Genomic DNA, 15,706 nt, shown 5'->3' with positions numbered 1-15,706 from the left:
TGAGTGTATCTCAACCCCCCATTCCGCAGGCTGTAAGCCATAGATGCATGCACCTCAAAGGCAATCAATAAACGCTGAACGTTCGGCTTCCCTGGTGGCGCAGTGTTTGGGAGTCCGCCTGCCAATGCAGGGGATGCGGGTTCGTACCCCGAACTGGGAAGATCCCACATGCCGCGGAGCGGCTGGGCCCCTGAGCCATGGCCGCTGAGCCTGCGCATCTGGAGCCTGTGCTCCGCAACGGGAGACGCCACAACAGTGAGAGGCCCGCGTACCGCAAAATAATTAAATAAATAAAATAAAATAAACTCTGAACGCAGAGTGGAGAGGGGAGGTTCATCAGGGGTGTGGGCTAAAGGGCCGGTGGCAGGAAATTCCAAGGAAAGAAGTACTAGTTAAGGGGGTTGTTACTATGCTTCAGGGGGTTTGGTTATGACTTAACTAGGGACCTGTGTGGGGAGAGGTTGATATGGGTGGGGAGGTAAAAAAAATGGAGACAAAGATAACTATTTCATGGCGCTGTCGTGACGATTTAGCTGAAGAAGCGTGAAAGGGATGAACACAGTCCTAGACACTCACATGTTAGTCCTTTCATGCCCGTAAGGGAGGGGAAAGGGGACCAACACTCCTTAGGAATTCTGAATTGAGGCCCTAACCTTCTCGCCGCAGGGCAGTTCTGAGCTGCCGCCCTCCGCGCGGGCGCGGGCGGACTTGGCTTTGGCCGCAGCGCGCCCACCCCCAGCGCGGAGGCCGGCGCGCGCGCAGATAGCGCGTTCCTTGGCCAGGGAGGCCCGCCCGAGACAAGCTCCCGGGCTGCGGAAGCAGTGAACAAAGTTCACCTCAAGTTCTGCGCTACGGCGCCTCCGGCTGGAAGCAGTAACTTAGTCACTTGAGTCGCACTGAAAAGGCACCCCTTCCGGAGGAACACGAGCGGGAATTGGGGATCGTGGAGGTTAAGAAGGCTCCCCAGAGGGAGGAAAGAGCGCAGGGGAGGGGAACGAGACGGAGTCGCGTCCCTCTTTTTCCCAAACAGGCTTCAGAGCCTGCGGTCCACGTTTCCTGCTGACCACCCTAGGGAGCCCTGTGGGTGACACGACCAAGTCCCGGGCGCGGGCTGCGTGCCCCACGCCAATCCCACCATCCCACCTTGCAGCGGCCTCGGGCCGCACCCGTCCACCCGGCCCCGGAGCCCTGGGGCCACTGACACCCCGCGCTGCCGGTCCCCGCGGGCTCCCGGGGGAGGTCTCCACTCACCCAACCGGAGCAACAGGCAGACCACTCCGAGGGCCCCCACGGCCCATCCCGGCGCGCTCCCCGCGACCATAGCGGACGGGCCAGCTTCCGCGACAGGGACACAGCCGGGCGTCGCCTCGGCTTGCCGGAGGGAGAGAGAGCCCGCCCCGCGGTGCGCCCCGCCCCCGCGCGTCCAGCCAGGCCCCGGATGACATCTTGGCGCGCGTTTTCTCCACCCTCCCGAGAACGCGGTCTGGGCCCAGGGTCCTTCCTGCCATTCTGCCGCCCCCCGCCCTGCTGTGTGGAGCTCTCCCCCAAAAGCGGCTTGCGTTTTCACAACCAGGTTTATCCTCGGTCCTCCCGCACCTCCCGCACTTTTCCTTGGCATTTGGAACGTGATGGAGGCGCCCCCATAGCCGGGGGTATCGGACCGTCGCTCCCCGAAAACTGCGCCCCACTCGGCTGGAGGTGACAGCAGAACTCTGTGCCGGGACAGGGAGGTTCTGAAGCGCTTTATTCCTTCAGCGCTTTCCAGCAGCCGCAGTCGCGCAGCCTCGCTTTTCCTGCCTGTCACTTCGCTACTACGACCCTGGACAAGACAGCTTCCTCAAATATTAAGACAAAAGGAAACAGGCAACATTCTAGCCGACTGCTAGACTGTGTGGGGTCCCCTGGTGCGGCCCCAATCCCCCCCCGCCAAGTGCCTGCTTCTCATCATTCAAGTGCAGCCACCTTCTCGTTAAGACGGACCTCACCACAACACTCCTTCACTGGAACTGGGATTTCCAGCCTTGGGTTTCTCCTTTCTCCGTTTCCTCTTTGTTTCACTCTTCCTCCACCTCTACTGTGGACTCGCCCTCAGGCTAGGGAGTCAGGGCTGTTCACTCGCCGTTTGGCCTCCCCAAACCTCTCTCCCTCGTGCTGCAGCGGGCGCTTGGAACTCCCCATCTTATTGGCTAGTCCTCTCCCCTGAAATCCATCTGATCCCAGACTCAATTACTACTGTATTCCCAGAACCAGCTACTGGTATCAGCCTCCCGGTCAGCCCCCATTCTTTCAGACAGTGGCACCAGAATGATCCCTGCTCAGCCATTGCAGTTCAGTGAACTCTTCGTTACCATGTGAGCAGGAAACTCCTTCCATGAGCTGGACTCATGAACGAGACTCTCTGATGTCCCAACAAACACCAACATGTTTGCCAGTTGTGAAGCGGTGGAAGTGTGCTTTATTGTTGCTGTCATTACCATCATCCTCAGGTGGGGACCTCCAAACCACTCAAGACACCTGGACTGCCCTGTACGAATTCATAAATTATTTCTTACATTAGCCATGAAATTGTAAGAGGTGTCTATATCCGTGAAATTTCTGGGACTGATGTTCTGTACCATAGGCTTAGACATTCCCTATCATCTGAAGATACCGGGAACATAAGGCAGGTAGAGTGTGTAGCACAAAATGTGAGAAGATCAAGTTTCTCCTCTGCTCTGGGCTGGTAAGAACTCGGGCTAACTTGGAAAGGTAAGATGGGATCAGACCTTTAAACACTGGGGAGCCCCTAAAAGTTTTTGAGCTGGGAAGTGATATAACAGCAAACATCTGTTGAGTCCTTACTATGAGCCAAGCCCTGTGTTAAGTGCATTACCTGCATTAATTTAATCTTACTGCTGTCCTTGTTTTTACAGATTAGGAAACTGGGGCTCTGAGGAGGTAAATGACTTGCCCAAGGACACAGAGTAAGGTGCAGAACTGGGAGTCCAACCCAGGGTAAGTCCAAAGTACCACTCTTACCCTTTCATACAGGATGGGCAGCTATACTGCTGTTTGGACTGGCCAGCAAAAGCTGTCAACCCCCTCAAGAGCAGGGCTGAGGAAAGGACTGCCCAGTCACCTGGGGCTGGGAAGTATTCCCCAGGTCATGGTCTCCAGGTATCAGGTAAGGAATGGTTCAGTAGGTCTTCCTTGATTGGCTGCTTCTCTGGCCAACGAATGGTGCCAGCTCTTTCATCAAGAGAAATGCTGTGCTTCCAGCAAACATTTTTAGAAGCCCTTATATGCCTGGTCTAGTCAAAAGTGGCTCAGAAAGGCTGGACCTGCAATGCATTAGGCACATGGCCCAAAAGGCCCTATCCATATACTGAGGACTGGCCACCAAAAGGAGGGCTGGATGTATTTTACATCCTGTGACCAGTGTTGAGAGGTCCAGTTTTATCTGCTTGTCACTGTAAAGAATCATGGACTAGAAGGGAAAAAAGGAGGGCTCGTTCAGTCTGCTTATGTGGCGTGGATGGGCTGCTGCTCTTCCCAGCATGTCACTCTAGTTCTCTGGCTCTAGTTCTTGCCAAGCTTGGAACTGCACCCAAGGAGCTTGGGAATCCTAGAAAGACAGAGCAAAACACTGATTCTAATCCTGCATATGTGAAAATCGTCCTTGCCCCATATGGAAGTGTATATTCACTTCATTTATATAAACCCTGGGCGGATTTGCACCAGGGGTGTGTTTGGGGGGTAATCTTTATTCCATAATACTGTTTCCCTTTTTAAAATGCTCCCTGGCAAAAAGAGAGCATTTGGAAAAAAATTAGGCAAAAATAATACATAAGACTTAACATGGAACCATTCTGGGTACCCAAGAGATAAACAGTCACATTTCAACTCCCGACCAAGCCAGTAGCTGCAAGAAGTTGATAAGGATGCAGCGCATGGGGCTGGGGAGCAGAGGAAAGCACATACTAAAGGCTTTGAAAGCCTTGAGTTTTAAAAAGAAGAAGAAAAGGAAGTACCTCCTTTGCTTTTTACCTCCATCTAGTTCCTTTTGCATTCTGTGAATTTTAAAGAATTACAGATGGGTTCTGACTAGTCACATGTCGCTGCTATAGCTTTAATCATTCTATCATTCTTCTCAATTTGCAGATGTGGTGAACTCCCCCCAAAACCTCCCAGCATTTGAGTTGTGCAGGGAACAGAGATGGGTGTGTTCTGTGTGCTCACTGCACAGGAATGCACAGCTCCTGCGCTTTCCTCCATCCTGGAAAAGGCTTGCTGAGCATTTCACCGTCAGGACAATACTACAGAGTTTGAAGAAGATGGTGTGGTCTTGCTGCCAAGACCAAGGAGAACGCTCTCCCAGGTTCCTGCTCTCCTCCTCTATCAGTCTCCTCTCACTGCATCCTGTCTCCCCACCTCCACCCCACTCCCACCCAAAAGAAAGCTAGATTCTGAACTGGCCTGTCAGGCCTCCAGGCCTGTGTGTTGAGTGGTGCACGACTCTGGCCTTGACAGTCAGGGTAGATGTGTGTGTATTTATGTATGTGTGATATACATACATTTTCAGCAGCTGAGAGTAAAGTGTCTTGAGAAAGGGGTGGTTTTTATCACTTGTACAAAGGTGCCACTTGCACTGGGGGTGAGGCGTGATAATAGAAGCCGCAATTCACAAACCCTGAGTTTAGCAAGCCAGAGTCAGGGGCAGGACTCCAGGCCCCCAGGGCACGGCTCCGTACTCAGAGTGGCAGGTTAGTGACGAGAAAGAAGGACAGTGGACTCTAGTCAATGTAAACAGCCATATTTTCAACATAATTTACTACAGGTCTCTGAAGTGTATATAAAACATTTTAGTGCAACATCTTACAAATAGTTTTCCTTTAAAAAAACAAACAAAAACAAATCAACAGCTCTCTACATCATGCATGGGTAGTTTGCCTACCCTACCTCTTTTTTTTCTTCTTCAAAAGTTAACGCAGAGAAACCATTGTTTGAAAAGAATATGAAAACTTGCTACAGAAACACCCTGGGGAAAGAGGGTGTGGTCATATCCATGTCCTGGAACGGGCCTAGCACAGTGTCGTTTTTCATTAATGCAACATCGTAGATGTAGATAAGTCAAGAGAGCAGTTGGCAGTTTTCCTCTGCGTGTCTCTCCTGTAGGCAACTTGCAGTGAGGTTTCCCAGCCACTGGAGGCCACCATTATCACTCATCTGACGCCACATTTCCATAGAAATGGCCAAAGAAAGAAGGTCCTGGGGATTTTCATAGAAAGCTGAAAAGCTCACCCTTTGACAGTATCCCCTGGCCCAATAGAAAACGCACAGAAAAAAAAAAAGTTATTAAAATACTGGCTTCGGTTTCTTTTTTTCCTTTCAAATCTCCTGCAAGTGCTTCACTTATGTGCAGCACTGGCTTTTCTTTCTTCTGTGAACCAATTCAAACTCAGATCTTCATTATGCGTCCCAGTTCCAGCCAGCCCTCCGGCATCTTTCCTTTCAGACAGAGGGAATGTACATCATCTTCTCGAGTTGACTCTGTCTATGAATTAAGGGCCAGCAATTTCCCACTGAAAGCCCACACCCTGAAATGAAGAAATTGGGCCAAAGACCGCCTGATTTCCTCAACACTGCGCCTGTTGTGTACCTCTACAGCATTGATGCAGCACAAGAAATGGGGATGAGCACAAGGCATCAGTGGGATTCAGGTGGCCGTGCCTACACAGTCTCACAGGAGAGGACTGGTGTATCTGGGAGGGAGAGAAGGCAGCCTATGTAAGCCCCTCAGAAAATGGTTGGGCAGTTGCCTTGCTTCCCCCTTGGCTATGACACATCAAAGCACCTGCCGAGCACCCAGGCCCCCTGCACACCCGCAGACGCCAATAAGGATCAGCACCCACGTGGCCTGGAATCCTAGAGCCCTCCCCTGGAGTGTGTTCTGTCTCAGAACAGGGTTTCACACTAATCTCTCTGGTTAGACTTAGTTCCAGAATCCCTGGAGGTTTTTTCCAAAGTGGGAAGTCCCTTGGGATTCAAGCTGCAAGTTCATAAGGAAGGGAGATGGAACTTTTGGCCAGCAAAGTATGAGAAAGCCAGGGCAGAAAAACATCTTCATGGAGTGGGCAAAAGGAAACACTTGCAACCAATGATGCTCTGGAGCCCGGCATCTTGCCCAGCAAGTGTAAAATAAAAGGTGACACTGGCCTTCGCCAGGCTTTACGGGGCATTCAAATAAAAAGCTCCCATGACAGTGAACAACCAAATCACCTAAAGCCACAAACAAGGTCTAAGAAAGGGAAAGATAAAAAATCCACAGACAGGCATGTGATCACTTTCTGCTGAGATGAGGTAATCCATAAAAATTACAAAGGGCTGCGTCTGGGCCTCACCTGGGCAGATATTCTTATGGCAGTGAGATGCAGGTCAAACGGCGAAGAAGAAAGACATCAGTATCTTTGAGAAAAACCTAATTGGAAGGAAGAAGGAAAACCTAGTCTTCATATCTCCAGGGAGGTAGTTATTCCTCCCTGTTCTACAATGGCTGGCTCTGGAAACCCCCTCACCGCTGGCTGACTGTCCCAATGTTCACGAACTTTAGCTGTCAGACAGCCCCAGTGCCTCCCGACAGTGTATGTGGGGGCTGCTGGGCCCTCTGCAGGCTCACTGGCCATTTTCCCTTAAGAGTTTGGCAGAGCACCTGAAAATAGAAGCCCACCTGCTCGCAATTATCAGTCAGAGACTGCCCTTGCAGAACAGACGAAGCCAACAACCAGTCTTGTTTCCTTCTTTCACTAATCAGTGACTTTGATCAATCTGAAAGTCAGTAGCTGCTAAAAGCAGCCCTCTGCCCACTTTAACTTGCAAAGCGTGTGCTGTTTGGAGCTTCTGACTTGTTCTCCAACAGAGTCTGTGCATTTTTTGGCAAGGTTGGGATGAAGCCTATTGCCTCCCCAAAGGATAGGCTAGGCTGGGCGCTATCTACTCCTAGTGGGGTTATGCAGAATTTATCTTGTACATACAGTTCTTTGAAGCAAAATTCAATGCTTTCATCTTGACTACAAAGTAGTTCCAACAACTCCAGCTGAGGGAAAATATAAGATACAAATTGGGCCCACACTACACATAATTTTCAAGTCTCATTAAGGAAGTAAAAAATGTTTGGGTATATTTTGATCCATGGGTGGCATTTTCAAGTGTGCAAAAATGAAAAAAAGTCTTGGAAGAGATTCCTTTGCGCTATAAAGTTCGTCCTTCCTGCTGCCATCAGTTGTACTTAAGAGTAATTTGTCCACAACATTACGGAATCCAAAAAGCGTAAACCAAAGGGGTTGAAAAAGCGTCCCTTACAAAGAATAAGAACCCCTGTAACATCTATATCTGAGAATACTATATAAATCGGTGAGTAGACGTGGCACCGGGAGCTACTCACTACTTTACCGAAAACAGAAACAAGCAACCTAATTCGGCAGGATGGTGCCATCTGCTCGAAAATAGCTAACCAACCAAGACTGCCACCTAGAGGCAGTCTGCCTCTGGCTGAGCGGCGACTCGGAACACTTCTCAAGTCCGACCCTGTTCTGTGAGAGCGCCCCAGAGGTCGGGTGCTGTCCGCTGTCTGATCGCAGAGCAAGAGGCAGTGGGGAGAGCCTCAGCTCCTCCGTGGCTTATGACCGCCAGGGGTCCCCTTAGTCTATGGCTCCTGGGTGGATACTGAGCACAGGGGGCTCCAGGCAAGTGGGGGAGTAGTTGAGGTGTGGTTCCTTGATCCACAACAGGGGCACCCCATTCTTCCCGTCGGAGTTCTTGCTGGAGTTCCGGCTCTTGAAGCGCACCAGCAGGATGGTGATGATAAGGATGCCAAAGATGGGGAAAGGGTAGAAGAAGACAAAGTAGAAGAGCGCGTCGTTGGAGCAGATGATGGACTGCAGGGTGGAACCTGAAAAGGACCGAGAGGGTGACAGGACAATGAGGGCTGAGAACCTGGACTCTCACTCACTCCTGAAGACCCCACCCAACTGCATGGATGCAACTTGGTAGGACTCCTGCATCCACCCTGTCTTTCCCCTCCTGCCACTACTGGAGGGCAGACTACCCTGGTATTCTTGTTTTCACAACCGCATCTCTTCCAACACAGCTGGAAGTTCAAACAAAGCCATGCCTCCATTTCCCACTATGAGTCAGTTGTATTGCTTGGAAAGCCACACAAGAAAGTGTAATTTATTGATTGTGAACTCAACTGTATCTGAGGTGGTGAAGATGCTGAATCCACTTCAGCCTGAACCTCCTTCCTGGTTGTATTTTACATGTCCCTTTGCACTTAGTTCTGCTGCCAATGTCCTTCTTTGGAACAGAACACATTCTCTACCCACCAGCTTCTGAGAGCAGTTTTACCAGAAATGATGCTCATTTGATTAATGTTATCAGTTAAGAAGTCATTATGGACCACTTACAAATGTCTGTAGTGTATCTGTGGCTGCACAGAACACAGTGTTGGTTATTCCTGGATACAGAGGAGAATGAAACCTCACACCCCTGACCTCATCAAGGACTGCTGCTCTGTGACAGGGCTCTGGGAGGCTGCATTTTCTCTGTAAAATAAGGCTGCTTGATGATCTCTGTGTGCTATGAAGTTTACTAAGTTTGGACAGCCACAGTGGGCAGAAAAAATGTGGTCTAAACACCTTCCCTTGTACTTTTGGACAGTGGGTTATTCAGCAGATCGTTAGGGGGTCTAAGTATGATTTAGGGTTTTTTGGGGGGTTTTTTGGCTTTCCTTTCTACTGCATAGCTGTTGCTCATTAGTATTATTAAGAAAATTTAACACACACTTACACTTATTAGATTTCCAAGGTCTATGAGATTGGTGATATCAAACACTTTTGACCAACGAAACCTCAATTTCATAAGGTTCTATTTAATAAACAGGAGGTTATCGAAGAAAAGAAAAAGCTGAAAAAACTCAAAATGATCTGATAAAATGCTGTGATTGAGAAGAAGTTGAAATTTTTAGCCAATTTTTTTTTTTTTTTTTTTTTTGCTGTACACGGGCCTCTCACTGCTGTGGCCTCTCCCGTTGCGGAGCACAGGCTCCGGACGCGCAGGCTCAGCGGCCATGGCTCGCGGGCCCAGCCGCTCCACGGCATGCGGGATCTTCCGGGACCGGGGCACGAACCCGTGTCCCCTGCATCGGCAGGCGGACTCTCAACCACTGCGCCACCAGGGAAGCCCATAGCCAATTTTTAATTTCTGTGTCATAGGCTAATTCTACTATAACAAACACCATTTTCAGTCTGATAAATTCCACATTTTGACAGAAGGTCAACCAAAAGAGCTCCTCGTTAGAACTAATAATTCAGGTCAGCAAAAATTTCCTCCAGTCTCTGTTCATGAGTCCCTTGGTATTATAAAAACATTGGGTTCTGGATCATTCTGTAGCAACAGCTGCTGGCTAACAGAGCTGCTGCTAAGCTCTTCCTAGATGCTCTGTAACATCACTGTCCTTCTAGGCTGGTCTTCCCAACTAACCATGCAAAATCCACCTAATCCTCCAAGTTACCCTCCAAAATAAAAATGACTCAGGAACTTGAGAAAAAGGGAGAATGGCAGTGAGGTAGTCAGACTTCATTTTATTTTTTCTTCCTCTTCTGTTGCTGATTTGCTAAAAAGAGACTAAGCTGGATATTCTAACAAGTAAAAAGGTAACATCTACCAATACACTTGTATAATGAAATCCAACTAAAATTGAATCTGGTGGAGCATCAAGCTTATTATAAAGATCATCACTTCAATTATCACTTTAATTCCTATCTCTATTTTTCCCAAGGGCAATCAAGGGTCAGTTATATGAACTGGTTTGTCAAATCCTAAATGCCCACAACAGGCAAGAAAACTGCTTAGTAGTCCACCATCAAGCTCTGATTTTACCTTCCGGACAGCTGGAATCAACAGTGACATCCTCCCCCTGAAAACTGGAAAAACTCACTTGTGTCCAGAACCCGGATACCGATGGGGGCCGACTCTTCCTCTGTCAGCCGGTACCATTCCTTCTGAGGGCTGGGCAGCCACTCCTCCACGTGGCAGGAGTAGTTGCCCGTGTCCTGAGGGCTTGCCTGCAGCACTGTGAGCCGGTAGAGTAGCGGGGAGAGCCTCTGGAAGCGAAGCCTGCCCTCCCAGGGGCTGCCCTCTGGGCCAAAGACAGCGTCTGGGCCCACGCTCAGCAGGGCTGTCCGTTCTGTGGGGTCCTCTTCCTCCTCTTCCTCCTCTTCTTCCCCATCCTCCCCCTCCTCCTCCCCATCTTCCAGGCCAGGGCTGCGCCTTTTCCCTCCAGCTTTAGTCCTCAGGGAGTACCAGGCCACAGCAAAGCGGGAGTCCTGGCTGGAGCGAGACACGATGCTACAGTCCAGCTGGAAAGCTGCCTTCTCGGACACCGTGGCATTGGGGACCACCGTGTCCACCTGCAGGGCGGCATCTGGGGGAGACAAGGCTGTTTTAATTTCTGTTCAAAACAACCTAAATGTCCACCACTAAATATGTTCTAGTAATGTACAAGAGGATTCTATGTATCTACTGAAAGGAACAAAGGGGCGTTGTGTGCAGAGAGGTGGAAGAAGATTCAAGAAATATTGTTAGAATACAGCACAGTGTGTACTCTATGCATCATCGAGTGGAAGAAAATAGAAAATAAGTTTTATACTGACATAAGAATCTGTTTATATTTGCATGGAATATCTGTGGAAGAATGCACAAGGAGCTGGTAACATGGATGCTTATAGGAATCCAGGGAGGGAGGGACACTTATTTTCACTGTAACCCCTTGTACAGTGGTTGAATAGTGTCCCCCCAAATTCATGTCCACCTGGACCCTCCGAATTTCCTTAACTGGAAATAGGGTCTTTGCAGATGTAATTAGTTAAGATGTACTCATATACTGATTTGGGGCAGGCCTGAATATAAGAAGAGGAGAGGACACAGAGAGACACACAGAGAGGAGGACACGGGAAGGCAGAGGCAGAGACTGGAGCAGCCACAAGCCAGGGAACACGGGGCCGTGAGAAGCTGGAAGAGGCAAGGAAGGACCCCTCCCTAGAACCTTCGGGGAGCAGGGCCCTGATGACACCTTGATTTCACACTTCTAGCCTCCAGAACTGAGAGAGAATAGATTTCTGTTGTTTGAAGCTACAATGCTTGTGCTAATCTGTTATGGCAGCCCTTGGAAATGAATTCACCCCATCAGCAGCACTGATCAGCATTCACTTTTGAATTTAAACTGGGTGCATGTAGATTATTGCCTATACCACAGGGAACCAACCCAAGCAGGTAAAAATTCTCCAAGGACTGAAGCTAAACAATAGACAGTAAACCTGAAAGGGCCCCTCACCCTGAGTATGGACCCCCAGGAGGATAACACAGACAGCGTCCTGACAGAGGTGGGAGATGCAGACTAGCCACGGAGAGACACCTGAGTAGGTAAATCACAACCCACAGACATCACCAGACAGCTGTATCTGTTTCTTTCCTTTGCGGGTTTTGGCTCACTGGGGTAGGTTCTAAACAAGTAATTCACTCCCTACCTCCTCAAGGGCCTCCCTTTGGCTCTGTTTATGAAATGCTCATGAAAGATGCCAATGTGGCATCAACGAAAGTAGAGAGACCAAATCGGATTCTACTTGGATGACAACCAAATAGGAACATTTCCCAAGTACTGTCCTGGGCTTTCAATGAAGTGGCTGAATCAGCGTGCCAGTGAACACAAAGCTGGTTACCACTGCTTCCGTGGGGCTCTGACAAGCCCCTCCCCAACCCCCTCAGCATATCTGGAACCTTGTGTGCACCACTGGACACAAAAACTTAGGAGCCAGCTATAGGTGGCAGGCACGGTGCATCAGCCCAGCTATCACCGGGGCTGGGGAGAGATGCTGGAGGGTGGAAAGCGGCAGGACAGGAAATCAGTTCACAGGCGACTCAAACTCCCTCACTCATCGCCTTATCCCTCCAGGGAGCAAGGCGGACGTGCCAACAGAGAGAGATGCTGTGCAGTGAGGCAATGGACCCATCATGGCAAGGTGGTCAGGGACCGTGGGACATTCAGTTCCCCAGAAGGGTCTCTTCCCATCTACTCTCTCTTTGCTGTCTTCTTGTCTAGAGCTCACAATTTTTCGGGGCCCCTTCAAGTGCCTTGTCTCTGTTAATGAATCAAGTTTTTGGTTTCCCGTGTCTGTCCCCTTCTAGAAGAGGCCAAAGTATCTCCCTGGTCAGCCTTTGACACTCTTTCCTTCCTTTTCCATGTGTAAGCTACAAGAAAAAAGTTCGTCCCTGCCCCTCCCCGAGGTCAGGCTGATGCTCCCATGCTGTGACCTTGACCAGTGACTCTGGGCTGTGGGTGAGGAATGAAGTTCTCTCTCTTCCCCAGTGAGCCAAACACAACTACTAATCTACTCAGCTACAATCTCACCCAGGGTAGTCCTTCAGTTTGTATATTTCATACTATGGTCGCCCCTAAGCAATGCAAGGCGATTCTTAACCCAACTTTTAGAGCTCTTTTATTTCAAGTCTTCTATATGTTCAACTTATATCTCAGAAAAAAAGCTTTGAGGTACATCTACATAATGAATGTTATGCAACCAGTAAAAATGGTGGACATGAAATGCTTTCAATGACATGGGGAAAGGCTCACAAAAGAATGCTGAGTGGGGAAAAAAAAATCACATAAAACAATAAGATCCTGACTTCGTTTAGAAAGAAAGAGAGAGAGAGAGAGGGAGAGAGACAGATGGAATATGAAGATATGTAGGTAGTGAGATTACACATAACTTTTTGGTTTTTTGGCTGTAGAGCATGCGGGATCTCAGTTCCTCGACCAGGGATTGAACCTGTGCCCCCTGCGTTGGAAGCGCGGAGTCTTAACCACTGGACCCCCAGGGAAGTCCCCACAGATAAATTTTCTTTTCAAAACTATATTTTTCTGTTTTCCAAATGCTTTGTTATTAGCATGACCACCTTATAGAAGCAGGGAAGAAAGGAAGGAAGGAAGGGAGGGAAGGAGGGAGGGAGGGAGGAAAGCAGGCTACTCAACTGACTGAACACAAGGCAGCCTCAGGGCTGCAGATTCAGGAGTCACATTGTGAGCACACAGTGTGGCGGGAGGGAAACTTGAGCGACCACCCAGTCTGCTCAGAGTACTGGCTGTGCGACATTTCTCTTCAGGCTTCAGTTCCCTCGACAGTAAAACCCACCACTTGAGGCTGTGGCGAAGACTGAACATAAACAGCCTCACTGTGGCTGGGACGCAGCTGGCTGCCTCCTCCCACGCTGCCTGGGGCCTCAGTGTGCGGATCTCCAAAATGGGCGGGAGGTGTAGGAGGAGAGTGCTCAGCTGCTGTGTTTACCATTTACCTTTGGGAAAAGACACGCAGCAGCTGCTAAGCAAGGGGGACGGGGGAAGAAAGCTCAGGGGAAATATGAGTGACTCAAAGTAGAGGCAATTTCCCCTCCAGCTTAGGCAAGACACGGAGGAGAGAGATAATGTCCCTCTCCTGTAACAAAGGCTGTATGCACTCCCCGAAGTGTGTTCATTGATGTGTGGGGCGGGCACAGCCGTGAAGCTCCAGGATTCCACCAACAAAAAGAGCTGCTCTACTTAGATGTGAAAACATTATGAAAGCTTCCAACAGTGCCCACCACCACAAACAGAACCCCGGATGCTCAGAACACAAGACAAAGCATTCCCCTGGATGGAGGTCACAGTGCATTTCTGCTCCATGTCCATCAGGGGATCACTGACTTTTTGCTCTGATATGAATGAATGATGATGTGATGTTTCTCAGGACACAGGAACCCTGCACATCTTTGCTTTAATTATGTGTTTGAATGTGGAACAATAATTCTACCCAGTAATTATATGCATTTGGGTACTTTAGAAGCAACAATAAAGAAAAGCACAAGGCCACATAGAACAGTCATTAATACCAATAAAATTATTAGGAAGTGAGAGTATAAAGGCTGCAGTTACTTCATTTTCCATTTAGATCATATGAATCAATTCTTTTCCACTGAAAATCCACAAGCTGAATTTTCTGAACCACATGGCTACTGTTTCAAGATTTTTGCCACTTGTCTGAATCTGAATGTATTCTTTAAAAAGAAAATATTCTAGGCTCTGCAATAAATAATTGACAAATGCTACTCTAGTTAAGAAATAGAATCACCTTAGGCCAAAGCCAGATGTGCAATTTTCCATTCACTAGGGGAAGAAAAATCTCAGACAACCGTGAATGCAAATGTACAACGTAAATGCTCATATACTTAACTTCAAGTAACTAATTAATTGGGTTAATTTAATTAACAATTAGTTCACTTTAAAATTAACTAATTTTATGCAGTGCACAAAATATCACACTTAGAGGGGAACCACCAAAGAGAGCGGAGGCCTGGGGACATTAACCCTCACCTGGTCGCATGACTCGAACAGCCGTCTGGCCAGCAGTGTCCTCTGCCCGTCTGTACCACGTGCCGCCAGGGCTGGGCAGCCACTCCTCGACGCGGCAGCTGTAGGTTCCGCTGTCCTGGACCGCCACATTCTGGATGAAGAGCCGGTACACGCCCGGGGAAGGGCTCTCCAAGTGCAGCCGGCCCTTCAGGTTGTTCTTGGCCGCCTGCTCTCCGTAGTGGAAGGTGGCGTCGCGACTCAGGCGGGCCAAGGTCTCCCGCTCTGGGTGGTTGGGCTTCCACACGAACCACTCCACCAGCAGCTGCGAGGCCGCGCTCGTGCGGTTCAGGACCACACACTCCAGCTGCACCTGCCGCGTCTCCAGAACCGACAGGTTGCCCTGCGCCTGGCTGAGCTTCAGGCGGCTGTCTGCAAAGGCGAGGAAAGAGATGTTGCCAACAAGAAAACAACGAGCCACGTGCATGCACCCCTTCCCAGCAGACGTAAGCAGGTGCCTTCCAAACGCAGGAGGACAGCAGCATGCTCAATCAGCAGAAGCACTGCTCAGGCACACACCCTGAACGTTCTGAGTTCTTGATCACGGGTCTGAGTGCCTGAGTTTCATGGAGTTCAATGTTACGGTAACAGCGGCCCCCTAATTTATAACTGTCATCGGTTCAGATGCTTAGGAGAGGACAAGCGTGCACGGTAGGTGACTCCACGTCCAAGGGACAGCAGACCACAAAGAGTATGGTCAAGGGGAGGGGGTGGCTGGGAAGGGACAGCAAAGGGCATGGTGAGAAGCCTGCTGGGAGAGCAAATTTTTAAAACTGACCACATGATGGCTAGAATGTGCTGGGCTGCCAGCCTCAAAAGAACTGCAGGGGAAAGCCACGTTAATACGTTCACCAGCTGGCCCTAAGAATTGCGGTTCTTACTTTCTTTACCAAAAAAACCCCACACGGGTTCCCTCTCAAGGTGGAAACAGAACTGATCTGACATCAGTAAAGAAAAGACTGATACGGATGGTTGTTTGAAACCTCAGCCAATCAGATTCTCCTCCAGAGAAAAAGTGTCATTAAACGCGGTGCTCTCTGATCACATACAATTTCATAAAGGGCCCAAAAGCCTCTTTGGACCAGAGGGGTTAAAAAGCTATGAAACTGTAAATGCACAGAAGCCCCTGAGAAGGACACCTCCTGAGTGATATCTGAGGAGGGAGGTACTTTCACTTTTCACTTTTCCACTTTAATAATGTCAGAATGTTTTATAATGCACATTTATTTCACC

At 49.2% G+C, this 15,706-nt stretch overlaps 2 protein-coding genes across 11 annotated transcripts in view; both read right to left on the bottom strand.

Annotated features, from left to right (window-relative positions):
* CD58 (CD58 molecule) overlaps positions 1–1,408 on the bottom strand; it is a 44,600-nt gene extending 43,192 nt beyond the window's left edge. For 4 of the 5 annotated variants that reach the window (XM_081225753.1, XM_081225755.1, XM_081225754.1 and 1 more), the window contains exon 1: positions 1,252–1,408. In XM_081225753.1, coding sequence (XP_081081879.1) covers positions 1,252–1,321 — 70 coding nt within the window. In that variant the 5' untranslated portion in view covers positions 1,322–1,408. The remainder of the gene's footprint in view (positions 1–1,251) is intronic. The other variant, XM_081225751.1, reaches the window with a different exon arrangement.
* A 3,368-nt stretch (positions 1,409–4,776) lies between these two features.
* IGSF3 (immunoglobulin superfamily member 3) overlaps positions 4,777–15,706 on the bottom strand; it is a 98,953-nt gene continuing 88,023 nt past the window's right edge. For 3 of the 6 annotated variants that reach the window (XM_081225169.1, XM_081225170.1, XM_081225171.1), the window contains 4 exons: positions 14,438–14,845; positions 9,974–10,459; positions 7,703–7,927; positions 4,777–5,529 (listed from right to left, as the gene is read on the bottom strand). In XM_081225169.1, the coding sequence (XP_081081295.1) occupies positions 5,438–5,529; positions 7,703–7,927; positions 9,974–10,459; positions 14,438–14,845 (1,211 nt within the window). In that variant the 3' untranslated portion in view covers positions 4,777–5,437. Of the gene's footprint in view, positions 7,928–9,973; positions 10,460–14,437; positions 14,846–15,706 lie in introns of all 6 variants that reach the window. The other 3 variants (XM_081225172.1, XM_081225173.1, XM_081225174.1) reach the window with 1 other exon arrangement.

This window comes from Mesoplodon bidens (assembly GCF_964165515.1).
Source record: "Mesoplodon bidens genome assembly, chromosome: 2".
NCBI classification, from domain to species: Eukaryota; Metazoa; Chordata; class Mammalia; order Artiodactyla; family Ziphiidae; genus Mesoplodon; species Mesoplodon bidens.
The sequence above is the reverse complement of the archived record's forward strand: the minus strand, read 5'-3'. Positions and strand labels throughout refer to the sequence as shown.